The following is a 26,655-nucleotide window of genomic DNA, read 5'->3' on the forward strand; positions in this document are numbered from 1 at the left end:
GCATAAGGTGATGCCGACCGATGGGCACGGGGCAGCCCAGCCATCTGCACCCTGCAGGCCCTCCCCCGGTGCACAGGTCTGGGGAGCCTGTCCTGCAGGGGACCGCAGTGTCCCCATCTGAGTTCTGATGTGGCAAAGGGACGCGCATCTCCTCACACCGCCGTGGGGACGGCTGCCCCTCCTGGGAGCCTCCATGGAATTATGTGACTTAACGTCACGCTTGTGTTAAGAATCCTGCTTTTCTTGAAAGACTCTTTTGGCGGTTGCCAAACACACCTCTTCGGAACTTTGCCTGCTGCAAATTTAAGGCCACAGACAAATCTGAGAAAAAATAAAAGTCCGCCGCCCAGCGCGGCCTGAGCACACGTTGGTCCCCAGAGCTGAGTGGCCGGCGCCCCAGAACAGAGTCCCACCTGGAGCTCCAGATGCCCACGTGCCCCAGGGATGGACAGCGACCCTCGCAGGCACCTTTTGCCAACGGCCCTGGCTCCCTACGGGACTTCAGTCCCAGCAGACCGAGCTCCGGAGAGTCCTGAGTGCGAGTCAGGTCTGTACTCCCCGAGTCTGGAGAAAGCACCTATTTGGTAGAGCTGTTTCGTTTTTGCAGGCCTGTCCGAGGCTTTCTGTCCTTCTCGAACACCGGAGTCCACCTCTCTCCCAAGCCAGCAGGATGCTTTTCGGCAATAAGGTTGCCCCGACCTCATCTGCACCCCTTCAGGGCCTGGCACCCGTCTGCCCTTCCCCGGAGGCCGCGGGCATCGTCAGCGCGCCCGGCCCCTCCTGGGCTAGTGCGCCCCGCGGCGCCGCCCTGGTGGTCTCTGGGGCCCGTTTCCTTCTGGCACAAGACCCTTTCAGGCGCCAAGACCTCACAGGCTGCTTTTGGCCGCAGTTTCGGGAGAGGGGCTCTGCAGGCAGCTGTAAACCTCCAGGAAGAGGCGGCCTTCCGAAGGAAAAGCCCCCAAGTCCCCGGACGAGATTAGAGACAACTCGCAGTGGTTACTTCCTCGAGCTCCGTCCCGTAACGAGGCCCAAGGGCCGGTCAGTAGTTCTGCTCACACTAAGTGAACGGAGGCAGGTTGGGGGCTCAGCGATGGAATATTCCCTAGGCCAAGAGTTCCCTTCCTCTGAGTGGTGGGGAGCCCTTCCGAGCTGAAGGGACGACAGACAGTGTTTTCCCTCTCTCACCTTCAAGCTACTTCTCCGCCAGTAGGGAGACAGTGTTAGCCCACAGCCTCTCTCACTTCCTGTCCTCGGGGCCACGGCGGCAGCGTGTGACCGGGCAGGGAGGGGGCACGGGACTCACCGGGGTCAGGTGGGCGCTCGGGCCGGCCCAGGCGGTTCAGTCCTGTCGGGGCACTCTGGGAGAAGGGGCGGCTTCTTCTAGGGGGACTCAGAGGCCCCGGAGAGGCAGCGGTCATCTTCCTCCAGCACTGGGAGAGGAGGGAAGGGACCGAGAGTCAGTGAAAGAGACGACACATCATTGCCACATTTCCGACTGTTCCGGCGTCTGCGCTGAGCAGGGCCCAGGGCCGAATGTGAACGGCTCTGGGAGTTGCCACGTTCACTACGAAATCCATGGGGGCGAAGGACAGGCTGCTTCTGAACTCGGCCGTCTCCAAGCCGGACGCCCAAACGTGGCAGCCGGGCCCCAGCAGGCTGCCGTTACTGAGCGACATGAGGGAGGACTGTGGGGAAGGTCCCGGACCCGTAACTCTGCCCCAGCTGGCGGCCACACAGCCGGACTTTCCGCCCAAAGCAAAACTGCCAGTTTCGGCTGCAGCGTCTTCTTTTTGGGGTGTTCAGTGAGAACTCTCTCAACTCCGGACGCCTCTGCCACCTCACAATTATGAGATAGTGAGGACCAGGGTTGTGTGGGGTCTGGGGAAAGCAAGAGATAGTTTTCCCTTAGCACCTCACAGTCCCCAGGTGAACTCGGCCCCTCCCAGCGTGGTCTGCTCTAAAAGGCTATTGTGGCCCTGGCTGGCGCGGCTCAGTGGGTTGAGTGCAGGCCTGCACACCAAAAGGTCACTGGTTCGATTCACGGTCAGGGCACACGCCTGGGTTGCAGGCCAGGTCCCCAGTAGGGGGCGCACGAGAGGCAACCACACTGGGATGTTTCTCTCCTTTTCTTCCTCCCTCCCTTCCCCTCTCTCTAAAAATCAATACATGCATCTTTAAAGTAATAAAAATAAAAAGTTACTGTATTAACTTAAAAATTGTAGTGTGCTCCCCTCCCTTTCCTTTGTGTCCCTCACACGATGAAGCAAATGGTGCTGAGAAAATTCACGTGGGGACTTCTGGGAACAGAAATAGACGAGGGGGGAGAAGCCGCGTGACCCTGTCCCCGCTGCTCCGCCGGGACGCGCCTCGTGCCCCAGACTGCACGTGTGCGTCGGTCCCTTGCCTGAGGACTCCGAGAGTCCACGGTGGCAGGCCCACGGGGGAGGAAGCCGAATTTCACGTGCCACCCACCCCGTGGTGCCCTCTGGCCCAAACTCAGCAGCAGCTCGAACCTGGGTGTGGACAAAAGGAGGCTGTCTCCGGCCTGAGGAGAGGGAAGGGGGGCCCTTGAGGTTTTGAGCAAATGGAAGGGAAACCTCCACGTGGCTGTAACCTCCCCCCCCCCCCAGGCTCCCTCGCACGCCACCAAAGCATGGCAGGGCGGGGCCGAAACCCTGGGGGGGGTCCGTCGGGACCAGAGGAACTGCGGGCCCACGGGCAGAGCACAGCTCCTATTTATTGCCTTTCCTCGCTCTGTCCGCCTGCCCCTGGGCTCCGGAGGCGCAGCTCCACAGCAGGCGGGCCTGGAAGAGGGGGGCTGCTGGAAGGCTGAGCGCGTGGAGGGACGCGGAGGGAGGGGCGAGGAAAAGGACCCCGCCGTGTTGTTTAGGAACCCCTGGGCTTGTCCCAAAACCGTGCCTGGGCGGATCTGACCCAAATGAAGTCCTTCGGGACGGAACAACAGGGTAGTGTCTGACAGTCCCCGCTTGGCCCCTGGTGACCCTCCTCGTCCAAACAGCACTGAGCACTAAGCTGACCCGGGAATCACGGCTCCTGAGGCTGCAGCTGGTCGGCCGCCCGGAGAACTCGATAATCACTGTTCTCCACTGGAATGAAACAAGGCCTAGGGTCTCATAATATAACGTTCAAAATGTCCAGATACAATCCCAAATCCCTTGCTATACAGAGAACTATGAAAATCTCAACGGCCTGCAAGGGCAGAAACAATCGACAGTCTCCAGTGGTTGGAATTCTAAAAGATTTAGGAGCAGCTCAGGTAATCGTGCCTTAAGAAGCAAGGGCGAACACTCCTGAAAATACCATATTTTGCTGTGTATAATGTGCACCCACATTTTTTGTGCATTAGACACGGGACTGTTACTCTCCCTGGTATGTAATCATTATGTTCATGTATAACGCACATCCTTGTTTTCCTCTCCAAAACTTAAGCAAACAGAGTGCATTATACATGGCAAAACATGGTAATGAACAATAACAGGGAAATAGATTCAACAAAGAACGAGATGGAAATATTAGAGCTGAAAACCAGCTCAGACGAAAAATTGACCTGGCTGGACCTTGAGGACATCGTGCTAAGTGAAATAAGTCAGAGAAAGAGAAACATCACAGAATGTCGTTCATATTTGGAATCTAAAACCGAAGAAAGAGCCAAGCTCATGGGTGTAGAGAAGAGCCCCGGGGGCCGCAGGAGGTGGGGGATGGGGGTGGGCGACATGGGTGAAGGGGTCCAAAGGTACAAACTGCAGCTACAGAAAAGACGTCCCGGGTGCCGTGTTCGGCCGGGTGTCTGCCGTGTGTGGGTGGGCAAGCCCAGGCCCACAGCCACTCCCAGGGAAGCAGAGGTGCGGGTGCTGACTGTTAACTCAGCTTTGTTCACTCAGAGAAACACGCCCCGTGTTCCGCAGACTCACAGCTGTAAACTGCCGTTGCCCACCCCCACCCACACCCACACCCACACCCTCACCGACGGGTGGGCAGCGGCAGTTTACGGTCGTTTTTATGGAAAAGAACAGAGCAATTAATCCACACAAATACAAGTGTCGACTCGGTTGCCCCCACTCACACCTGTAAGCCTAGTTCTGCCGCGTGCTGTGTATTTGGAAGTCACTAAGAGAATAGATGTTAAATTGCTTCTTGGCCTTTTGGCGAAGATCAAGTGAGACTAGATGTTAAAAGTTCTCATCAGCCCTGGTTGCTGTGGCTCAGTGGATTGAGCGCCAGCCTGCAAACCAAAGGGTCATGGGTTCAACTCCCAGTCAGGGTTTTGGGCCAGGTCTCCAGTAGAGGGCGTGCGAGAGTCAACAAATTGATGTAGCTCTTGCACATTGATGTTTCTCTCCCTCCTCTTTCTCTCTCCCCTCTCCTCTCTATAAAAATTTTTAATTAAAAAAGTTCTCATCACAAGAAAAAACGTTCTGTTAAGTGTGTGTGGTGTCGGGGATGACCGAACATACTGTGGCGATCACTTCGTGACCTGCACAAATACCGAATCGCTGTGCCGTAAGAAAGTAAAAGCGTATTCACTGGCACAGCTTACACAGTGGGATGGGAGAGGAAAGAGTCAATAAACAGGTCGACAGAAATGATCCAGCCTGAAAACCGGGGGGAAAGCTGATGGGAAACGATCAACCTTCCGGAGACTGCGGGGCGGCGGTGCAGGTTCCGGCCCCGCCCACGGGCTCCCGGAAGGAGAGCAGCCGCAGCCGCCGGGCAGCGGCGAGGAGGAATTTCTGAAACTGCAGGTTAGTCTTTGTCCCAAATGTGGCGAAAAACACTAACCTGCATGACAGACGCAAGAGGCTCAGCAAACGTTGAACCTGCAGACCCGAGGAAACGGACACTTAGTTTCCTGAAACTACTGGGAACTGGAGGCAATGGAAAGATCCCAAAGCAGCCGGAATCAACGACAGACTATTTCTAAGGAAAAAATGTTCAGACGACTACAGATTTTTCGTGGAGCCCGGAAAGAAGTGGGGCAATAGTTTTTAAATGCCAAACCGGCTGTCCACCCAGAATTCTATATCCAGCCAAAAAGAAAAAAAAAATTTGAGGAAAGGAGGTGAAAGACACTCTTACAAGGAGAAAAGTAAGAGAATTCACAGCCAGCAGACGGAAGTAAGAGCAACAGAATAAAGATGGGGGTAAATCTAACAGATTCTTCTTCCGCTCCAAGTTCTTTGAAATATGTTTGACAGTTAGAAGCTCAGATCAGCGTGCTGTCTGATGGAGCGTGTGTGCCCGTGTGTACAAGCTCTGATGTGTGTACATGACATATGACCGCTGTAGCCTACAGGGGGAACGTGGCGAAGTTTCTACATTCCATTCGAAGTCACAAAATAGTCATTCTACGCCGGCTGTGTAGAGTTAAGGATGCATTGTAATTCCCGGAATGACTATTTTTAAAAAAACAAAGACGTACACTTTACACTCAGTAGAAAAGTTAAAATGCAAAACTAAAAAAATGTCCAAATAGTTTAAAAGAAAACATTAAAAGGCAACAGCACAATGAAATCAGAGGAGCAAATAGAGAACACGATAGATCTAAATCCAAACACGTCAATAATGACACTGGATTTAAAAACTCAGAACACATCGCTGAAAGATTTTCAAATGGGTTAATGAGAAAAAGAAACCTCACAATATGCTGTCGTGAGAAACCCACTTTCAAAGTAATAATAAAAGTAGGTAGAAAGTAGAAGGATGGAAAAACATATGCCACACAAATTCTAATTTAAAAAAAGACCTCAAATGGTTGTATTGACATCAGATGAAACAGACTTCAGAGGAAGGAAAATCACCAAGACCCCAAAGGACATTAAACAACAAGATGGTGAATTCACCAGGAAGAGAAAACAAGTGTATGCACCTCCCCACAGACCTTCAAAATACACTGTAGGGAGCAAAAACGGATACAATTTAATGGAGAAATGGAAAGTCCGCAGCTAAGCTTGGATACTTCAACACTTCTATGGCAGCAACCAATGGAACAAAGCAACAGAAATGAAGCGAGAAAACAACACGCGACCTGAACGACCCCCTCAACCCAGTGGGGTTAGCGGACCTTTGTAGAACCGTCCACCCAGCGTCCCCTGACGGCAGGACACGCGTTGTTTTCAGGGGCACGCGGGCTGCTCCCCAGGGGAGACCACGTGGTCCGTGATGAGGAGAAGAGCAATAATAACAATAACACAAGTAAAAGGATTGGAAGCCTTCAAAGTGTGCTTTCCTGATCATAAATTGAACTAGAAATCAGTAATAGAGTGGTATTCAGGAAGTCCCTACCTACTCAGAAATTAGGCTACATACATCAGAGTAACCCAGACAGCCGCCCTGGCTGGTGTGGCTCAGGGGATTCAGCGCCCACCTGCCACCCAAAGTGTCGCCAGTTCAATTCCCAGTCAGGGCACAGGCCTGGGTTGCGGGCCAGTTCCCAGTAGGGGGCGCGCGAGAGGCAATCACACATTAATGTTTTCCTCTCTCCCTCGCTTCCCCTCTCTCCAAAAATAAATAAATAAAATATTTAAGAAAAAAGAAAAACGACAGGATGCAAAGTCATAGAAAATGAAAGCCTCTATAGACGGCATGACCGTAACCATGTGAAGTGATATATAAATTTGTTTATAGAAAATGCAATGCTATATTAAAACGACTGTTTTAGGGAACTGGGATAAAACAGCGCCTGCTCCTTAAAAGCGCCCTGCGGGGGAGACGGTGCGCCGTGGCCTGAGTTCCGGGCAGACGCGGACAGCCACAGCCTGCTTTCTCGGGAGCCGCCACCAGAGGGAGCCCGGGTACCTCCAAGGTGAGTCTCCTGGGCTTTGCGGCCCAGCCAGGCCCCGGCAAAACACGTAGATATTAGAATTACAATGAACTGCCAGCTCCCGCTAGCTGGTTTGCAAAGTCCAAGAGTCTGGTCGCACCCCCTGTTGATGAAGGTGGGGGCCGCGGGGCGTGCAGCTGGGCCATCTCCTCCTACCTCACCTAGCAACAGGGCCCTGGGGCCCCCTCCCGAGGTAAACAGAGGGGTTGCTGGGGGTCCCTGTTAACTCACCTCCCTCCGGGGAAGGTCCCTGGGCCAGCACACTGTGCCCAGAGAACCATGACGCCGGCCTCTGTCCCAGCTCTCCTCTTTCCGGTCCTCTCGGTCCAGCATCTGCTGAGAACGGAGGTGGCTCCTGCCGGCCTGGCGGGTCCTGGGCCTCTCGGGGGCCCCTGGGCTGCCGTCCGCCTCGCTGCAGCTTCCGAGGAAAACCATGGACCGGGCACTGCCCCTGCCAGGAGAGCGGAGGTCTGCCCGCTGGGGCTTGGGGCCCAAGGGCTTGCTGGGCGCGCCCAGGTTTCCATAGGCCAGGCAGCAGACGGAGGCAGAGGGGACAGTGAGGATGACCCGGGGCTGCTGGGCACCAGGGCTCGTGGGTGACATCAGCCAGGACTTTTCATCAAAGACGCCTGCGTGTAGGTACTGACCCCCGTCTGGGGGGCTTGCACAGGGTATAGTGGGTTCGCTTTTCCTCCTGCTCTCTGCACAGACCAAACTGCTGGGGGAAGCCGGGGGTGCTCCGTGGTCCCCAACGGCAAGCCTCCCCTCGTCCTCTGGCCGCTCCTCACAGTGGCCCTGAGTCCCTGGGGCAGGCGGGAGCGGCGTCAGGATTTCGGGGCCTGGACCGGGACTCACTAAGGAGGGCTGTTGGGGGCCTCCTGCGGCCTCGCTTTTAAGAAGGGCCCGCCAGGAGCTCTGCAGCCGCCTGCTCCGACCCTTCGGGCCCTGGGGGGAACCTGGGACACTTCCATCCGCGTTCTGTTTGTCTGCAACTTTGGACTCAAAGAAACTTGCAAAGGTCTTGTGGGCTACGGCCAGCCTCGCCCAGACGCTTTTCTCTGGGGTTCTGGGCGTCTCGGCGTCGCGGCTCCCTGAGGACAGCCCTCTGCTTCCTGGGCTCCTGGGTGTCTCCGCAGCCCCCTCGCCCGGGCCGTGTGGGACGATCTGAGTGTCCCCGAGCACGTGCACGTGGTGCAGGGGCGTCGGCTCCCGGCCCCACGCCCCCGGCTCACCGACCACTGGGGTCGGCCTCTCTCTGCAGCCCCCCAGGTCGCCCTCCGCGCCCGGGGCGCCTGCACCCGGCTGCAGTGGCTCCGGCTCCTGGGAGGCCTGGCGGAGCGGGCAGGTCCGTGGGGACGAGGTCAGAGCATTGCCGCCCTCCGGGTCCCCGCTGCCCAGCGGGTCCGCCCACGCCCCCCCTCGTGCGTCCTCTGGCAGGGGGCTGGGCACCAGAGCGGCAGCCCCCACGTCTGCCCCGGTGCCAGAGCTCCGGCCCTTCTCCGGCGGTTTGTCCTCCACAGGCCCCTCGGGACTCAGCACGCCCCCTGCGGACCCCTGGGAGCAGGTCTCTTCCCCGCCTCGCACAGTGCGGGCCACGTGCGCAGGAGTCTCGTCCTCACCTCCCGGGGTGCGGCCTGCTGGCCGCTGGGGCTCAGGGCCGCAAGTGTGCGGTGCCCCAGCCCCGGGAGGCTCCCAAGGCGCAGCTCCGGCACCTCCGCGGGGTCTTGGTCTTTCCCCCAGGAACTCACAGGACCGAGTTTCTGGAAGCAGACCCGCTCCCCTACGGGTGGCCTGAAGCCCTTTGTGCTCCACAGCGATGATGATGAGCCCGCACCTGCCCCGGGAAGGTGTGTCCACCCTGGGCTCCAGCGCCAGGGCCCGGGCCAAGGGCGGGGCGGCCTCCTCTGGCCCCTGGACCCACCCCGGGTACCTACAGCTGCAGGGAGATGCGGCTGTTGAGGTTATTTCTGAAAAGCCCTGCAAGGCCTTGTCCCTGCATTTGGGGTCCAGACCAACGGCATCTTCTACCTCCCGGGAAGAGTGCGTTGCCCTGGATTTCGGGGCGGCCTTCCGAGCGTCTGCCTGACCGCTCCCCCTGGAGCACCTGGTCCCTTCTATCCTGCACACCCGCGACCGGCTGTCACCAGGATGACGTGGGGACCTGGGCCCCGCAGGCGGCTTGCTCTTCTCGGTGAGAACACACTCGGATGTGTCATCCCCGGCTTGGTCTCCTGCCTCCGCGGCCGCGGCCTCGAGGTGCTTCTGTTTCCCGGCAGAGTCTGGGGCAGGGCCAGCGCCCGGGGCTTCCCCCGGCCTGCTTTCCAGGCTGCGTTCGGACTTGCGCTTGGCGGGTGGTGGCACTTCCTGTGAACCCGGGCTCCCAGAGACTGCAGCAGGGACTGGGGGGAGTGGGCAGGGCCGAGAAGCCTGGCCCAGCTGGTTGTCCGGCCAGGGACCCTCAGAGAACATTTCCCGAGAGCCCCCCCTACAGCTCCGAGCGCCGGGCCTGCACCGATCCCGCCGACAGGAAGCCCTCCTTCGGGGGGCAGGAAGCGCCGGGGGCACCTGGGCGGAAGCGGGGGGCAGGGCGGCTCGGGGCCTCGTATCTCCTTCTGCTTCCGTTCCTTCCTTCACATGGGGCCCAGGCGCCACAAAGCTCTGCCCTGGGGGGTCCTCAGAGCACCGTAAGGGACACCCCGTGATGGACTGGACCCTGGACAGCGTCCCCGTGGGCCGAGACCAGTGCCCTGGGGATGGCCCGCTCTCACCGCCAATGTTTTCTGGGGCGCTGCTGCAAAGCCGGGTGTGCGGGAGGCGAGGTGTCCCTGGAGGAAGCCGGATGCTTCTCTCCCTCCTGCTGGCTCCCAGCGGGCCTGCGCTGCTGCCCGGGGCCTGGGCCCCGTCGTGGACGCGCAGGCCGCCGTGGCCCGGCTCGCTGCCCTGGGGAAGGGGCTGCCGGACGCCCGGGAGGCCCAGACAACCCTCAGACCTGGGTTTCTGAAGAGAAGTCACAGAGGCTTCCCCGCAGGCCCAGACAGTCGCCTGCTTGACTGGCCGGACACGGCAGCCGCCCTGCGAGGCGTGCGGAGCCGTGGCCATCAAAGGCCACTCTGGGCCGTGTGGTCCGGAACTGCCCTGCTGCCGCCTCCCCGTCCGAGGGCAAAGGCCCAGAAACCACTTTTGTAAGGCTGGTCCCAGAAGTCAAGGAATGGATCTCGTTCTTCCTCTGGGCCAGGCCCAGGGACGCCCGTCGAATGCTGCTCCTGAGGAGGTGTGGCGGCCGGGCCATCAGGGCATCCCCCACATGCCGCTCTGTCCCCGGGGGTGCCACTTGGAGAGGGGCAGTTTCCCTAGTGGGCTCACCAGGTGGGGACTCTGTTGGAAGCACCTTCAAAGTGGCTGGGCTTTGTGTCCGATTGTCTTTCACTCTGGTGGGACAGTGTCTCCAAGTCATCACCGCCTCTTTCCCGGCTCCATCCCTGTCCCCCGGGCTCTGTGGAGAAGCCGGGAGCCGCTGGTGTCCGGGCTCACCTTTCCTGGCAGGTGCGCACCTGGCCCTGGAGTCTGGAAGGGCAAGGAGAGAGGAGTCAGAGGGGAGGCCCGAGGCCATCTGCTCACACGTCTCCTGGGAGGAGGAGGTTCAGAAACACCTCATTAGCTCCCCACGTGTCCCTAGCAAAAGACAGGGACTTTTCTGTAGGAAGAGCTTGGTGTTATTAACAAAGAAGAGTGACAGAGCCCCACCCCACAGCAGGGGAAGTGGGGCGCACGGCCAAAGCAGCCCCACTGAGGCGTCAGACTGGGCCACGTGAGGATAGACGTGCTGCGTGAGTCACGGCCCAAATCCCATCGTGTTTTCAGCGAGAAAGACCACACTCGTGTTTGCGTCAGGCTCTGTTTGTGGTTGTGTAACCAGCGGGTGGACGTCAAGGCTCTTGAACTTAGAAGTGATTTCTGAATTAGGTTTGCCAGAGCAAAAAAAAAACAAGACAAGAATTCTTGAACTTGCAAACACATGTGGAGATGTTATCGATGGCCAAGACAGCTTTGAGAACAGGAAGAAAAACAGAACTGTGCAAGACCGGCAGATTTTCCTTCTCTCGTTTCTTAGTCAACCTGGTGTGTGTGAGTTTACATGCACCCATGACGGGGACCATCGGGTGTGAGGGGAGGAGGAGCAGGGCACTGCAGGTTGACGGGCAGTGGTTGCAGGGGGACGCATTTGTCAAACGCACAGATCTGGACACCGTGCATGGAGGCAGCTTCTGCCGGGTGTGTGAGTGAACTCAAAGAAGCATCCCTCCCACCCTTGCAATGTAAAAGTCAAATTAGCCTCAAATTTACAACTTTTGGGGGGCCCATCAGAGAGGTGATGTTGCAGAACAAACTACTGGCCCAGAAGATGAAGACAGGCCTGTGTGGGGTGAGAGGAACCCTGAACCCAGGACCAATGTCAAGTGCCCTGACGTCGGCACAGCTGGAACCCTGAAGAGAGAGAGACCAGGTCAGAAGAGATTTGGAAGCAGCAAGTGCAAGAATGTCCCCAAACTGATGAGAGACATTGACCTTCAGAGAGACACGAAGTTCAAATGGGATTAATTTCCAGCCGACCCTCCGTGTAACGAGTGACCACGTCCTTCAGGCGGCGGGGACCGAAACTTGGCTCTACCTGGGGAACGAAGGGTGCAGATGGGGGATGGAAGGGAAGCTCTTCAGCTGCCGAAGGAAAACTGCAGAACAGACAGACGGGCCAGAGCTAACAAGGCGGAAAACCAAACGCTTTCCCTTACGGCCTCAGCCAGGCCCCAATGCTTTCTCTCCCCACTCTTACTCAACACTGAACGTTGACATCCTAGGGTAATAAGACAATTTTTAAAAAATAAAAGGAATACAGATTAGAAGGAAAGAAGCTAAATATTTGTGTATGATTTTCTATATGCAAAATCCCCCCAAAACTAAAAAACAAAAAACCCTACAATTAATAGGTGAGTTGAGTAAGGTTGCAGGGCACACTGTCAAGAAACAAACATAAAATGCATTTCTATATACTAGGAGTAAACAATTAGAATTTGAAATTTTAAAATAGCAAAAAAAAATATCCCTATGTATAAATCTCACGAAATATATTAGGTGCACATTCAGGTATTTCATCTGCATGTACTTTTGATCAGCACTGGTGAAAACTCAAATAAGACCTAAATAAATGAAAAGAATACAGTGTTAATGAACTTAAACACTTAATATTGCTTAATATAATTAATTACTCAGTAGTAATACTATTACTTAATATTACAAAGAATCCAGTTCTTCCACTTATTTCTCCATCCAAATTATTTATTTATAGACAATTTCCTGAATTTTATTTATCCAACATGAATAATCATAGTGTTTTTTTATAACACAAAAATAGAGGCATTATCGCTAAGCCCCTACTGATTTGAATAAGTGACTGAACACATGAAAGATAGGGAGAAGGGAAAGCCTTCCTCACGGAACGGTTCTGGTTAGTGAGTGCCGGAGGGACGGCGGACTCAGGGAGTGACCGTCAGGGCACCCACCGTAAAAGCGTCTTCAGGGACCATCTGCCGACGTCGCCAAGGTCGTGTGTCCAGAGGGGTCAAAGGGCTCCCACTCCGAGTGACCTCCCCTGAGAGAGTCTCACTTAAGGAACGACCCCGCGACGTGACCTGTCTGTCGAAGGACTGTTTGCCTAGTTTAAACAAGGGAAGCTGCGTCCGACACTGACTGAGCGGGCGAAGCCACACGTCCTCGGAGGGAAATCAGACATCCGTTAACAGCGGATGAAACACGTAAAAATGCGGAATAGAGAATTTCATGTATTCTGTAATTACGAAACATTTTTAAAATGCAAAGAAACTGAACTGAAATGTACCAAAGACACGTGTTTTTGGTGTAAAGTCAAGATGATTTCTATTTCTCTACTGGCCACATAAGGTGGTTAAATGACTTTGTCATAGAAAAATGTTTGGCAATAACTTACTTCCTCTTTTAAAGATTGTATTTATTTATGTTTAGGGGGAAGGGAAGGAGAGAGGGAGAGAAAGATCAACGTGTGGTTGCCTCTCGTGCGCCCCCTGCTGGGAACTGGCGGGCGACCCAGGCGTGTGCCCGACTGGGAACCCAACCGCGACCCCTTAGTTTGCAGGCCCGCGCTCAGTCCACTGAGCCACGCCAGCCAGGGAAACTTACTTCCTCATGTAACCATGAATCGTAGGTGGTTTTGTTAAAAGTTCCAAAGGACTTCAAGTCCAGGAAAAGGGGCCACATGAGCGACTCCTCTGCATTTCCCCAAAGCCCTTCATTTCAAGTCCTTGGACGATTTCGATCAGTATTTGCTAGATTTTCAGTCAGTCCATAGATTTTTAATATTCACACCTGCAGCTGTTGCATCAAGATAAATGCAGTGTCTGTTTCTCTCCCAGCCACAGCTCTTATTTTGTTAGCGGGGAGCCAAGGCCCCCACCCCACCACCCTGCCAGAGCAGTGGCCCAGGGCCTCCAGGTCACCAGGCTTAAGGAAGGTCCCGAGTCTCACAGAGCAGCACCAAGAGTGCACAGGATAAAACAGAAAACATCGCACCGAGAGGCAGGAAACCCGCTGCTTTCGCGGAACAAGTCCCCCCTCGGCAGACAGTCCAGGAGACGCCAGCCCAGCGTGACCCGTTAGCCGCCGCAGCCATGGAAACGGGCTGGCGGGTTTTGATCCGGCGACACCTGTGCTACCATGTGACCCAGCAGCAGTGCTCTGGGGTTTTCATCAGAAGAAAATACAGCGTCCACGCCAAGAGCTGCCAGCCAGGTCCCTGACGGACGTGCTGGGCAGCGCGAGCTCGCCGCACCAGGGGGACGGTCCCCGGCCGAGGCAGAGGGCACTTGTCACACCGGGAGGGACACGGCCGAACCTCGACCCTGGGGGTCCTTCTGCTAAGCGGAAGCAGCCAAACACCAAAGGCCACCACGAGCTCTATCGCTTCCTTTACGTGAACTCCCCCCCCTTTTAAATCCTCACTCAAGGATGCGTTTATTGATTGGAGAGAGAGAGAGAAACATCATCGCTCAGATCGATCCCAGCCTGGGAGACGCTCCAACCACTGAACTCCCAGAAGGCCGGTCACGGACACTGTGGAAAGAAGGGGAAGCACCGGGTGCTGGAGGTGGGGGGATGGGGTTTACGAGGTGCAGGTGGAGGGGACTTGTCCTGGAACGGAAGGGCTCTGTGTCATAATGGTGGCAGCTGCATAACTGTGCGTTCACTTTTCTTAAAACCCACGGAACTGCACACAAAGAAGCCGTGAGTCCTGCTGTAGGTACCTCACAGCAGGACAAAGCTAATCCTAGAAATTCTCGCAGTAATCTCCAGGCTAATCAGGAACAGAATCAGAGAGAAAGCTAATGGAGAGGAAAGGGCCCCTTGAACAGCCGCCTGCCCAGGACAGGGGGGCCTCTTGGGGGGCCCCAGACTGCGGGATCTGGGGAGGAGCAGCAAACCCGGACTGGATATTATTGTTTAAGGTTCTTACCAGTCTTCCCTTCATAAAAAATACTGCTTTTCTAAAAAATGAGAAAGGCAGCAGATGCTTTGGATGCAAACAACGAGAAGGAGGCAGGAGGATGTAAGTCACCGTGCAGCCCCCTCTCTGTCCCCCTCCTTGCTCTGCTCCCGCTGCAGAGGGGGCTGTGGCCACCCCTGCCGATCTCCTGCGACCCCTTCAGGGACCTCAGGGTTCTTCAGTGAGAAGAGACCAAAAGCCACTCCTGGGCCCGGGCTGGGCTGCAGAGGCTCAGAATTCCCACGCCAGCCCTTTGTCTTTATAAAATCTCTGCCCTGGGGGGGCTCATCCTCCCCGACCTCGTGGTCCGCAAGGCTGGGCAGAGGTGAAGCATGAGAGCAGAACAGCAGGCAAACGTCATTCCCGCAATTTCCGCTTTGCTGTTTGAGCTCCGTGACCGGCCTTTCCAGAAAACAGTCAGGCCCGCGGTGAGCTGGCCTGCCAGTCCACAGCCCGCGGCACGCAGACCTGGGTCCAAATACTGAAGCGATGCCCACAGACCAGACATGTTCTCGGCGTGTCTGTCCGTGCCCAGCCTGGACCCCCGTGGGCCGTGGTGGGCACAGGCGCCAGCGGGGCAGGTCCAGCCGGAGCTCATCAGAAAGCCCCTTCCGGGCCCTGGCCTGTGGCTCAGGTGGTCGGAGCGTCACCCCGTAGACTGAAAGGTCACAGGTTCGCATCCCAGTCAGGGCGAGTACCCAGGCTTCAGGTTTGGTCCTTGGTTGGGATGCATGTGGCAGGCAACCGATCGCTGTCTCTCCCCCCCCCCCGTCTGTCCCCCCCTTCCTCTCTAAACACAATGAAAACTTATCCTTGGGTGAGGATTAAAGAGCAAGCCCCTTCCCAGACCGAAGACCACTCTCCCCTTTCAGAAACAGCGTGGCCCTTCCTACCTGCTCGGGCTGCCGTCCGGAACACAGGCCCACCGAGGCGCGGCTTCCTCCAGCCGAGCCTCTCCCCCGGGGAGGGGAGCGCAGGGCGTGCCCGGACGGGGTCGGGAGGGAGGGCCCGCGGAGTGTGGCAAGAGGCCCCAGGTATGTGCACCGCGGACACGTGCTCTCTCAGGCCCGTTCTGTTGGGGCTGATTCACCGGGTGCGGCCCAACCAGCGGCACAGGCCTCCCTCCCTCAGCTCCACCCTCGCCCGGCTCCCTGGGCCCGAGTCTCCCCAGCTGCTCAGGGTACCCGGCCTACGGGGCGACCAAGCCGCTCGGCACAGGCTGTCCTCGGTCCCCCGCCCTGTGCCAGCGAGGTGGGCGCCACGGGCATGGTTTGTGGGGACTGAGACTGGAAGTCCTCAGAATAACAGCCTGGAGATCGTAGTTGGTGACTGTCACTCTGTCTTCAGAGTTCGGGTGTGGGGGAGCCTGGAACAGGGACTGGCCCAAACTCACGGAGCTGACCTGACCACGGAGGAAGAGCTGGGAGGGAAGACCTGTCTCTTCAGTGATCTGGTGACCTCTGCGCTGCGTCCTAACGACGTGACCCCTGCTCCAGGGCCCCCGTTCCCTCCCCCCACACGGGCACAGGGGCCTCGAAACGCTTTCTGGGTGGCGGCGTGGCTGTCTCTGCCCTGGCGTCTGTGACCCCGACACAGACGTGATGGCCCCGGGCCCAGGCTGGGGCTCTGCCCTCCCTCCCCTGGGGCACCGGAGCCGCCCCGGGCACCAGGCTCCAGGCCAGGCCCTTCTCCCAAAATGCTTTTCTGGGACAGGGTGGCGGCCTGTAAGAGCTGCCGGCACAATCTCGTGAGCCCCTTCGTAGGCCCCCCCCCGCCCCCCACCCTGGCCCAAGGTTTCCCCCGAAACCCGCCGCCGGGCACGGACCCGCCACAGTGCCACCATCCGGAGGCCGGGGCTGATGTCGCTGCCGCCGCCTTTCCGTGTCTGTCCAAGCAGCTTTCCTCAATCCTCCCCCGAGGACGGGTTTGCTGAGTTGGGAGAGAAGGAAACTTCAACTTGGGCGTCTTTGTCTTGTTCCCGTCTCTTAGCATTCAGGGTGGTGTTAACCGTTGGGTGTTCAGTAAATTACCATTTCGAGAAAGCTCCCCTCTGCCTCTGCTGCACTGAGGATGTCTGGAAGGGTGCTGGACCTTGTCAAACGCTTGGTTCGCGTCGCCCGAACCATTCAGGGGCTCTTCCCCCTCATCCTGTTAGTGGTCGTTTCCTGCTGCTCCACTGTTGCGTGTTAAATCATTTTGAATGAACTTGCCTGGCAGGCCGGCCCGCAGTCCGCCGAGCCGCACCGGCCAGGGCCGCGCCGGGGGCCTTCCCCGGAGGGTCCGCCCCCGCGAGTCTGGTTGTGACCATACGGCTGCACCCTTCAGACTCTGTGTCTTCCTGCCTTTAGCAGGTTCTGTTTTGTTCTGTTTTGTTTTTAACAAAACATAATTATATTTCCGTACACAACTTCTGTGCAACCAAAAAACAAAGCACCACATGAAAATAATAAGAAAAAAGATTCATCTGCAACACGTGGCAAGTGGTGAGCGTCTTCGGCCATAGACGAGGCCCAGAAACAAGCACAGACACACGGAATCCCCACGAACCAGGAGGAAAGCAAATGAAAGGACACAAATGACGATTAGAGGTTAGGGATGCACGGTGGTGCCCTGGCTGGGGCGGCTCAGTGGACTGAGCGTGGGCTGGGTCACAGGTCAGGTCTCCAGTGTGGGGGCCGCGTGGGAGGCAGTTCACACATCAGTGTCTCTCCCTCTTTCTCCCTTCCTTCCCCTCTCTCTAAAAATAAATAAATAAAATATTTTTAAAAAGTTTTTAAAGAGAAAAGGATGCATGACGGGTGAGCCGAACCATGACCGGAGAATAATTTCTCTGCAACACCTGCGGGTAGAAACACCAGCATTTCTCCACTTTGAGCGGCGCTTGGCGGCCTGAAGTGCCACACGGACACCGGACACGGGCCAATGAGCGTTTACAACTGGGGGACAGTTTGTCATTTTCTTGCTGAAGGCAGATGCGTCACAGAGGGAGACGGATGCCGAAGTGAATGGGCTTTTAGCAGCCAGGTCAGCGAGGCTGAAGGCTGGGCTGTCGGAACATCTGCCGCGGAGGTGAGGGCCGGGGGCTTGACGGCACTCGAGGGCGTTCCCTGTTCTCTGCGTTCTCGTGGCTTCCTCCCTTCTGGTCCTTAGAGAGGGTCTCGGCCTCTGCCAGCCGTGCCCCAACCTTATCGTGACTGGGGGGTTATTCACGTGGAGACGGGGCGGAGCGGGGCGGGCTCCACGGTCGTCTGAGCGTCCACAGGTCTCGGCCTTCCCTAAGTCTGTGCCTTGGGGGTGGGGGCAACCCCTCAGGAGCCCTACCAGGCGGGTCTGACCCGCGGCCCAGGATGGCTAGGAATGCGGCCCCACACAAAACTGTAAATTTACTTAAAGCTTCGTGAGGTTTTTGTTAATGTTTATATATTTAACTTGCCCAAGACAGCTCTTCTTCTCCCAGTGTGGGCCAGAAACGCCACAAGGCTGGACACCCCTCTCGGGCCCTGCCACTTCCAGTCTGTGGCCTGGAAGTCCTCCCCTGGTTGATGTCACCTGCTCGCTGACCTGTGCATTACCTCGCCTGAGACTGGAAGGTGGAAGGGGGCTGTCAGGCTGGAGTCCCCCCTCTGGTTGGAAAAGGCCTCGGCACAGCCCCACGGAGAAGGCCCTCCGGGGGCAGGGCTCGGGGTCCGGGGGCCGTCGTCCCCTGCGGGGCCCCCCGGGGGGAGATGCCTGTGTCCACACCCTGAACATGCCGCGTGGTTCCTGGAGGAGAAGCCTGTGGAAGGACAAGCCCCTCTCACGGTCCAGCCCCCAGGTTCTTACTGGGCCTGAAAGCCTTTCACAGAGAGGGGAAGGGAGAGAGAGCAAGAGAAACATCAATGTGAGGAACATAGGCTCCCCCACTGGGGACCAAACCCACCACCTCTCGGTGGTTTGCACGATGACGCTCCAACCAGCTGGGCCACTCGGGCAGGGGCACCCGGGGCGCGGTTTCTGGCATCTGCTGCGGGTCCGGGTTGTTGCGTTTCTCTGTCTCACTGGGTTCCGGGCAAGCTGCTCACCCCGCCACAGGCTCAGGCGGGTCAAGGAAATCACTGATACTCAGTTTGTCCAGATTTTTCTCGTTGTGAGGACGGGAATGACCACAGCTAAGGTCTTACATGTGATTTAAAAAAACAAAATACGCCCTTTCCTCTCCCCAGCACGGACCTGCGTGGTATGTCCATGTCAGCCCGGATCCCAGGCCGTGACCGTCAGGAGCCCTCCACAGCCCCACTGCACAGCCCAGGCCCCCACCGTTAGCCCCCCAGCTGGACGCCTGATGCCCGGCTCCTGCCAGCACCCTCTGTCCCCAGTGTGCCAGCGAAAGACTGGAAGGCACAGCCCGCAGGCTCCAGGTTGAATTGCAGCCCCAGCTGACCCCTGTGTGACCCGGGTGGGTCGCCTGGGCTCTGAGGGACAGCTGGACCTGGTCCGTGGGATGGGCTTCGTGTGGTACAAAGGCCCCTCTGATCTCTCGGGCCAGGTGGGAACGAGAGGGTCAGAAACGCCAGGCCAGGCCTCTTTCCCCACAGAACTAGGCTGGGCCGTCCGGGCCGGGAGGGCAGCCCATGGGTGGGGTGAAGAGGGAGATGGATGAGGAAGCTGGGGCCCAGGGGACACAGAGGAAGCCACGCTTTCCTCCCCATCCTCCCAGCACCGTGCCTGGCCGGCCTCGGCTAGGGCCCCTCCCCTCTCACCCTGATTGCTGTGAACAGGATTCTCCGGGGCTGGGATTGTCCTGCGTGAACGGAACCCCAGGTCCTTAGTGCTGCTGCCCCAGTGGCGGGGGGGGGGGGGGGGCGTCACTGCAGAGCAAGGCCTGAGTCGCCCTGGTTGCTCCCTTCTGGGTGCTCCGGCCTGGCCAGGTTCTCCCCCGCCCCTCCAGTCAGTGTCCCCGCCTCCCCCCAGGACAGGGTTCCCGAGAATTTCCCCAGGGTGAGACCTGGCCTCGGCGACCCTCTGGACCCAAGGCTCACGGTCGAAAAGGAGTCAGAAAACCATGCGCCACCTTTCGCCATTTCGTTCCTTCCACAAGTATTTACTGGGCACCGGCTTTGCTGGGCGAGGTACAGAGTGGCAGGGCCGGCCCTGGGGGTTTGAGCTGCTTCCAGGGAGACACAGGCCGGGCCCCCAGGGGGCTCAGAGGCCCGTGCAGCTGCAGGCGTGGGGAGCTGAGGCCCTGAGACAGGTTGTTGCTTCGGGAGCTCAGGGAGAGCCTGGCTGGGCCTGGGGAGCCAGCGGCTGGGACCCACCTCCCCTCCCCACTCCTTAGGCCTGTGCACCCTGGACAAATGACCCTCGCCAGCATTCAGTCCTCAGTCTCTGTGTCTGAGCAACGAGGGTGACAACTGCTTGCAGCCAGGCTCCAGGACGATTCCAGGATCACGGGTGGAGGGCCCGAGGGGAGGGGCAGAGTGTGGCTTCCCAGGAGGGCTGACCCCGGCTGTCCCCGGTCGGGTTTCTGGACGGGAGTCTGGGTAGAAGCGACTGCGCCGACGGCATGCTGCCTGCGCCCTGCACACTGCCAGCTGGGCGAGGAGTTTGCACAGGGGCCTGCAGACCGCCCCAACCAGACACCGGGGGAGGCGCGTCTGACACCAGGCATGCGGAGTGCCACCCCGTCCCCGGCCTGCACCCCCTTCTGCGCTGGCCATCCCTGGGTAGAAATCCCGTCCTGGGCTGCCTTGGCGTCCCACTTCGGAGCAAAGTGGGGTCCACACCTCAAAGCCCACATGAGCCAGGAGACGCCTGCCCCCCTGAGGGACCAGGCCACCTTTCCCTCCCTATTCTGAACGTTCGGGCTGTGCCCAAGTCATGGCCTTGGGGGTAGGGGGATGAGAAAGACGTCTGTCCTTCCCAAAAGCTCTGCGTCGTGGCTCCTGTTACAGTATGAGCTAGAAAGGCATCATTTTCGGGGGTCGATCTTTGGCAGACACCTGGGCAGCACCTGCTGGCCAGGGCGGCAGGCCGGGTCACACAGGGACAGCTGGCCAAGGCTCTGGCTGACAGGCAGCTGGCCCTGCCTCTTGTTCCCACAGGGAGGCCCCTCGAGGCTCCGGAGACACGACGGCTGCTGGTTCCGCGGCGGAGAGCAGGCTGCGCTGGGGCCAGCGGACACTCCCGGGCTCGTCTGCGGTCCCCCCTGCCTGCTGTCCATCCCCAGTGTCTGTCCCCCGAGTCTTCAAGCCCACACTCATCCGAGAGTTACTCTCACCCTCGGGCAGACTCATCGGCTCCTTCCCGTTCACAGTACGCGGTGCTTCCTTCCCACCAGCTCCCAGCCCCCACTCCTCTCTGGCTTGTAGTGTAAGGAACCGCCGGGCGTGGCCGCCCCGCCGGCTGCCTGGCTCTGGGCTCCTCCAAGCCTTGTGGGGAGATGTGCGGGCACATTTGGAGAGAGCCGGCCGCTTCCCAGCTGGCCTTGGCCACCGGCTGCAGGGTCTGGTCTGGCTGAGCACGCAGGTTCCGGCTTGGTCTCCTCCGCAACAAAGCGCCCAGCCCCACTTGCCTGAACCGTGCCCCCCTCCCTCGTCCCCCAACACAGTCGTCCCATCACAGACAAGAGGTGAAGATTTCGGTCTCAGGTTCTCCCGACTGTGGCCACAAAGATGCCGTTCCCGGTGACTCCCGTGGGGCTGTCCTGCCACTGGGGCTCCCCCCGGGCTGGCCAGGGGCCCCCACTTCGGGCTGGCTGCAGTTGGGGAGACTCTGTCCCCCTGGCTGTCAGAAGTGGGGCCTGTGGCTCCTGCCTGAGTCCAGCGGAGCTACAGGGTCTGCTGCTGTGCAGAGCCCGGGGCCTGGGGGGGCTGCACCCGGGGCTGGCGCAGGTCCAGGACGAGGCCCGGGCACTCGGGGGCCTGTGGACCGTGGGGCGGGCCTGTTGCAGAGGACCGACCACGGGTGGCGGCCCCTCCGGGAGGACTGTCAGGCCGGTTCTGCTGCAGAAGGGGCCTGTCCCCGGCCCTCGGCCACCCGCACAGCCCACTGCTTGTGTCCTGCCCGGGGGGCTGCACGGTGCCGGTCTCGGACCTGCGGTGGATCTGCAGGGCGGCCACCTGGGCCGCACAGCCCACCAGGGTGGGCTCTGTCTCCGGGGGGCTGCCCCTGAGACCCGGCCTCCGCCAATTGTGGGGGCACCCCGCATGCCCGGGGGGCTCCTGAGAGTGGGGCCAGGCGAGAGGCGTGATGACCTTGTCTTTGCCGGGAGCGTCAGTCCCCACAGAGGCCGCAGACCCTGAGGGAGACAAGGAGCCTTCTTGGCAACCTCGGGCACCGGCTTCCCCGGGGACCGGCGCACACCTCGCAGGCGGGTCCCTGGGCCCGGGGCTGCGCCCCTGCACGGCCACTGCTGATGCCTCTCTCTCCCCAGCGCGCAGGCCCGTGGGGTCGGAGTGCACCTGCTGCTGCTCCTCCCGCCTGCCTGGTGCCGAGCCCTCGGCGACCCCGCCGTCCGGCTTCCCTGGACTTGGGCCTTTCCTCTCGGAGCCGGCCGGTCCCCGGAGCGGGGGCGCAGGCTCCCCGGGCGCAGGGGCAGGTGCGGCCCGGAGCTCGGGGCCGCGGCGCAGCCAGTTGACGATGCCCATGGTGATGGCGAGCTCCGTGTCGCAGAGCTTCAGCAGGCACTCCTTGCCCTTCCAGGAGCTCTGCGAGAAGCCCTGGCTGAGCAGGTCCGGGCCCGGCCCCGGGGCCAGGTTCTCGTCGGCCCCGACGTGGAAGCTGCACATGGACAGGGGCGCCCCCAGGGCCGGCCCCGACAGACTCTCCGACAGGCACAGGTCGCCGTCGTCCGGGCCGACAGGGCCCTCGCTGGGGTCACAGAAGAGCTCATAGAGGGCGTCCCCGCTGTGGCTGTCCCGGGGGAAGCAGGCGGTGGGGGTGCCGGGGCTCGGGGCCCCCCGCCTGTCCTCCAGGCTTGGGGAGAAGGCGTCGTAGTAGCCCTCGTCACTTGTGGACAGTGACTCCGGCTGCTCACTCTTGGGGGTGCCCGTGTCTGTGGGGCTGGCCTTGGAGCTGCTGAGGGGGTCCCTGCAGGGCCACAGAGGGAGCTGGGCCAGGCCTGTCCCCGGAGGACCCTCGGGCCGCGGGCCCAGCAGGGCTCGCCGCTGCTGCCACACGCAGTGGTTCACGCTGTCCCAGAACTGCGCCAAGTCCGACACCTCGTTCTGGGCCGGCGACCGCAGCTGGTCCTGGTTGGGGCCCCTGGGCGCCTTGCCGTCCGGAGCCTGGGGTGCCCGGGCCGCGCCGGGCAGACCCGCGTCCAGGATGAGCGGCGGCAGCGAGCTCTCGTCCGCGAAGATCTCCCCGCAGCCGGTGAGGGAGTCGAAGCTCTTGAGCGAGGCCACGTCCTCACACAGGGCCCTGCAGAGCTCGGAAGGCGCCTCCGGCAGGACCTCGCCGTCTGACAGGTCCGGGCACAGGCCGTCCGGCCCGTCCAGCCCCAGGCCCTCACCCCAGGCGGCGAAGGCCTGGCCCCGCCGCCCTCGGGCCTCCGGCGGGCTCCTGGGGGAGGGCAGGCCCTTCTCCGCGCTCCCCAGCGAGGCCGGGTTCTCCGGCTTGTTCCTGCGGAGGTGGAACAGGTTCCGAAAGCACTTCTTGGGCCTCTTCAGGGAGATCCTCTTCCTGGGGAGGCTCTTGGCCACGGCTGGCACGAAGGGCGCCTGCGGCACGGAGTGGCGGTAATCGATCATGCGCTGGCCGCCCGAGGGCCCCGGGAAGCTGGCGCTGCCCACCAGGTGCCCTGCTGCCGCGGCCGTCCTGCCGGCGCCCGGGGCACTGTCCTGGGTCTTGCTTTTCCACACCAGCTTGAAGGGGGCGCCCCCCTCGGGGTCTGGCTGTGTCCCCTTGCTGGAGCCTCGGGGACACCCATGGGTGCTGGAAGCGGCTTGGGGCCCCCCCTCACCAGGGGCCTGCTGCTGCCCTCCCGGTGAGACTGAGCAGGCGCCCAGGTGGTCCCTGGCAGGGGTGGGGGCCGCGGCACCTGGGGGCTTCTCCTGGGAGGCGTGCAGGCTGGATTTGATGAAAGTCTTCCCTCTCTTCAGCTCCATGCTGCCGGCGCCGGGGCTGCTGCAGGGGAAGCAGAGGCACTTAGTAACCCCGTTTCCAGCCCTGTCTGCCCCTCGGTGGGCCGGACCCTCCCTGGAGGCGAGGGGGGGGGCAGGAGCCCCCTGCTCACTCGACAGCCTTTCCAGGCTGCTGACGCCCGGGGAGGTTCAGCCACATGACTAAAGGCGGCAGCAAGGCCACGGCAGAGCCGGAGGTCCAGTGCTCTCGAATCTGGGGTCTCTCGGCGCCGCCCCAGCGCTTGTCCGGCCAAGTCGGACCCCTGTTCCCAGGCCCAGGCACCGTGTGGGCAACACCCCATCCTGATGGGGACGCACCACGGCCCTTGTGAGTGGTGCAGCACCGCCTTCCCGGATGGCTGCACCCGCTGGGGGGCGGGGGGGCAGGGACTCAGGGCTCGGGCGGATGCCATCAGGCAACACGCAGCCAAGCACCTGACGGTGTGTGCAGAGCCGGACCTCTGAGGTGAGGCAGAGCAGCTTGGCAGCGAGCTCCAGGCCAGGACCAGGCAGATGGAGCAGACGCAGGGTGTCGTGGGCCGGAAGAAGCGCCAGGTGTCTCCTCCTGTGCGTGGCCTGACTGGACAGGCTGACGCTCCGGACACCCAGTCTGGGTTTGGGATGGGGGAGGGTGCCTCGGGGACTCGTAGATGTCCGTCCCCATCCCTGGTGTGGGGCTGGGCAGGTGTTGAGAGAGCCAAGAGGGGAGCATGGGCCCGGCCGAGGAGCGTGGCCCCACCCTGAGATCAGGGCAGCCCTGTGGGATCGCCCGAGTGGGCGGGCGGGAGCCGTGGCAGAGGACACCGGTGGTCGGAGACCTCTCCTCTGACGTCTGCGTAGAGGACAGGAGAAGGTCAGGGAGAGGCTCTGGGCAGGGGCGCTGAGCAGAGGCAGGGAAATGGGCTGAATGTGTGTATATGTGTGTGCATAAATGTTTATATGGGTGTACATATGTATGTTTACATACACATGCATGCTTTTATAAGGCCCAGATGGAGGCTGCGGCTCTGAGTGTGGAAAAGGGATGTCCAGTTGGGGAGACGCTGGGCCTTGGTGCCAAAGGAGGAGCAGGCCAGGGTCACAGCGGGGTCGGGGAGACAGGTCAGTGGCAAGGGGGCGGGGAGTCGGGCGAGGAGGAGGAGGGGCCTGTGCCCAGAGCGGGTCCGAGGCGGAGGAGCCCAGTCTCATGGTCCACATGCCGCCTTTGGGGTGAGCTTGGAGACCCAGACGGCCGCACCCAAAGAGGGCAGGCGCCCCGGCTGCATGCTCCCACCCGCAGGCGGCCTGGTCTCCTCCGCTCCTGGGCGGCGGGGGCCTACGGGTGGGACCTCTGTCTGGGGGGGGGAGCGCTGGAGGCTGGTGTTGGCGGACTCAGCACAGGTTGAGCCTGAGTTCACCAGGCTCTGCTATGGCCTGCACACCTCGCGCACCCACCTCCCATCGTCCAAACGCCCATTAATGGTGAACGCACTAATCAAAAAATAACTGTGTCTTCGTGGGGGATTTCAAAAGCAAGTCAAAATGAAGGTTAAAAGAAAGCATGTAGCCGACACGGGTGTGGACTGAGGCCAGTGTCGTCTCTGTGGGGGGGAATTTCAGAGACATTCTCTGCAAGAGCTCTGTCGAACTCACTCTTTTCTGTTTTTGAAAAATGTCTTTATTACCATACTCTCGGAAATGACTTCCGCCAGGCGTGGTAAAGCTTATTTCACCGCGTGCAGAATTCTGCAAGCACAAGGACGAAGATGGTTCATTTCCTGTTGACCTCTAAATAAAATGCCGTGCTTCTGAATTACTGGAACAGCTAACCAAGTTAAAATCGTGAACGGTGGGAAATTACAGTGCACCCTGAACCGGGAAAATGATCGCTCACCCCAGTGATACGTGGCTGGATTCGGTCGCTAGTGTCCAGAGCTAAGTTAATTCGCTCAAGCCCGTGTCCCGAGCTAGTTTAACACTCTGCGAGATCGGAGAGTAAGCACTAGGGTCCAGGGCAGTGACCCGGAGACTTGCAGAGTTCAGCAGCAACCGTGTGAAGTCGAGGGCGTGTTCGGCCCACTCGGTTTCCACGTTATGTATAAAACTTTCTCTGAGCCTGACCTTTGGAAACACAGGGTCCGTATGTGACAAGGGCAGGAACTTCCTGAGGGTCAGAGGGCCCAGGGCCTGAATGGAGACTGGCCGACAGCCCCCCTCTGTGGGTCCGAGGGGATTCCTCGGGACAGCCAGAGGCTGCCGCTGCCTCTGAGGGCAGAGGCCCCAGGTGTCCAGGTTCTCGGCGGCCACCGTGCACATTCTGCTTTGTGAGCCTATATCGACAGACCCCCTCAGGGGGCCCAGCATGACACCGTGAGCCACATCCCTTCCTGAAGGATGAAGCAGACCTGTGCCCCCGCCCCCGCCCCGGAGTGGGGACTCCCCGGCTGTAGCCCTCGCTGGCCCCTGGGGACTTTGCTGCACCCTTGGTCCCCTGGCTCCTTGGAGAGGCTGAGAAACTCTCCAGGGCTCCCGACTCCCACCACAGCGGACCACAGCTGCTACTTCAGACGGGGGAGTGACATCCTACCCGTATAGTTACACCCGCGCTTCCCGAAAGGCCTGACCCAGGCGGCCCGCGCAGGCGGCCAGTGGGACGGGGCTGGGCCATGGGCACGGCAGCCACACTGGCCCGAGGCGGCCGAGAGGGTCCTGGCCTTCATCGTGCGTGTGGTGGGGAGACAGACAGGAAGGGTGAATGACGGGAGCCCAGTGCCAGTTTTACCGGTTACTCCAACTGTGGGCGAGAGCCGGGCGGAGGTGGGAGCTCAGAGGAGGAGCCACACCAGTGTCCGATGGGGAGAAGTGGTGGCTGGGACGCTCCCCCCCCCCCCCCGCCCCCGACACGAACCTTCCTTCCCAGCGCCTGACACAGAGATGCACGCGCACACACACTGACTGCAAATGGGGCAGATCACGTCACCGCACCGGCTGCTGCTCTGCGTGGTGACTGACGGACTGGAGCGTCCCTTCTCCCTGCGCCGGGGTAACTCTGTGCTCCCTCCCTTTGTAACACAACAGTGCCTGCGTGTTCCACAGGGCACAGGAAAAAGCCTGAATGCAGGTGTGCTGCAGAAACGGTGTGAGATACAAAGATTTTGACCAGT

At 59.9% G+C, this 26,655-nt stretch overlaps 2 protein-coding genes across 4 annotated transcripts in view; both read right to left on the reverse strand.

Annotated features, from left to right (window-relative positions):
- The window catches only part of ARHGEF4 (Rho guanine nucleotide exchange factor 4), a 32,281-nt gene extending 22,907 nt beyond the window's left edge, over positions 1-9,374 (reverse strand). For all 3 annotated transcript variants that reach the window (XM_053665474.1, XM_053665476.1, XM_053665475.1), the window contains exons 1-2: positions 7,073-9,374; positions 1,304-1,430 (exon numbers count right to left, since the gene is read on the reverse strand). In XM_053665474.1, the coding sequence (XP_053521449.1) occupies positions 1,304-1,430; positions 7,073-9,310 (2,365 nt within the window). In that variant the 5' untranslated portion in view covers positions 9,311-9,374. The remainder of the gene's footprint in view (positions 1-1,303; positions 1,431-7,072) is intronic.
- Positions 9,375-21,217: 11,843 nt separating this feature from the next.
- Positions 21,218-23,511, reverse strand: AMER3 (APC membrane recruitment protein 3). Its single transcript, XM_037138756.2, has one exon. The coding sequence runs from the start codon at positions 23,495-23,497 to the stop codon at positions 21,218-21,220; it is 2,280 nt and encodes a 759-aa protein (XP_036994651.2). The 5' UTR covers positions 23,498-23,511.
- Between the last annotated feature and the right edge of the window lie 3,144 nt (positions 23,512-26,655).

Source organism: Artibeus jamaicensis, unplaced genomic scaffold (genome assembly GCF_021234435.1).
Source record: "Artibeus jamaicensis isolate MK-2021 breed Jamaican fruit bat unplaced genomic scaffold, CSHL_Jam_final contig_415, whole genome shotgun sequence".
NCBI lineage: Eukaryota > Metazoa > Chordata > Mammalia > Chiroptera > Phyllostomidae > Artibeus > Artibeus jamaicensis.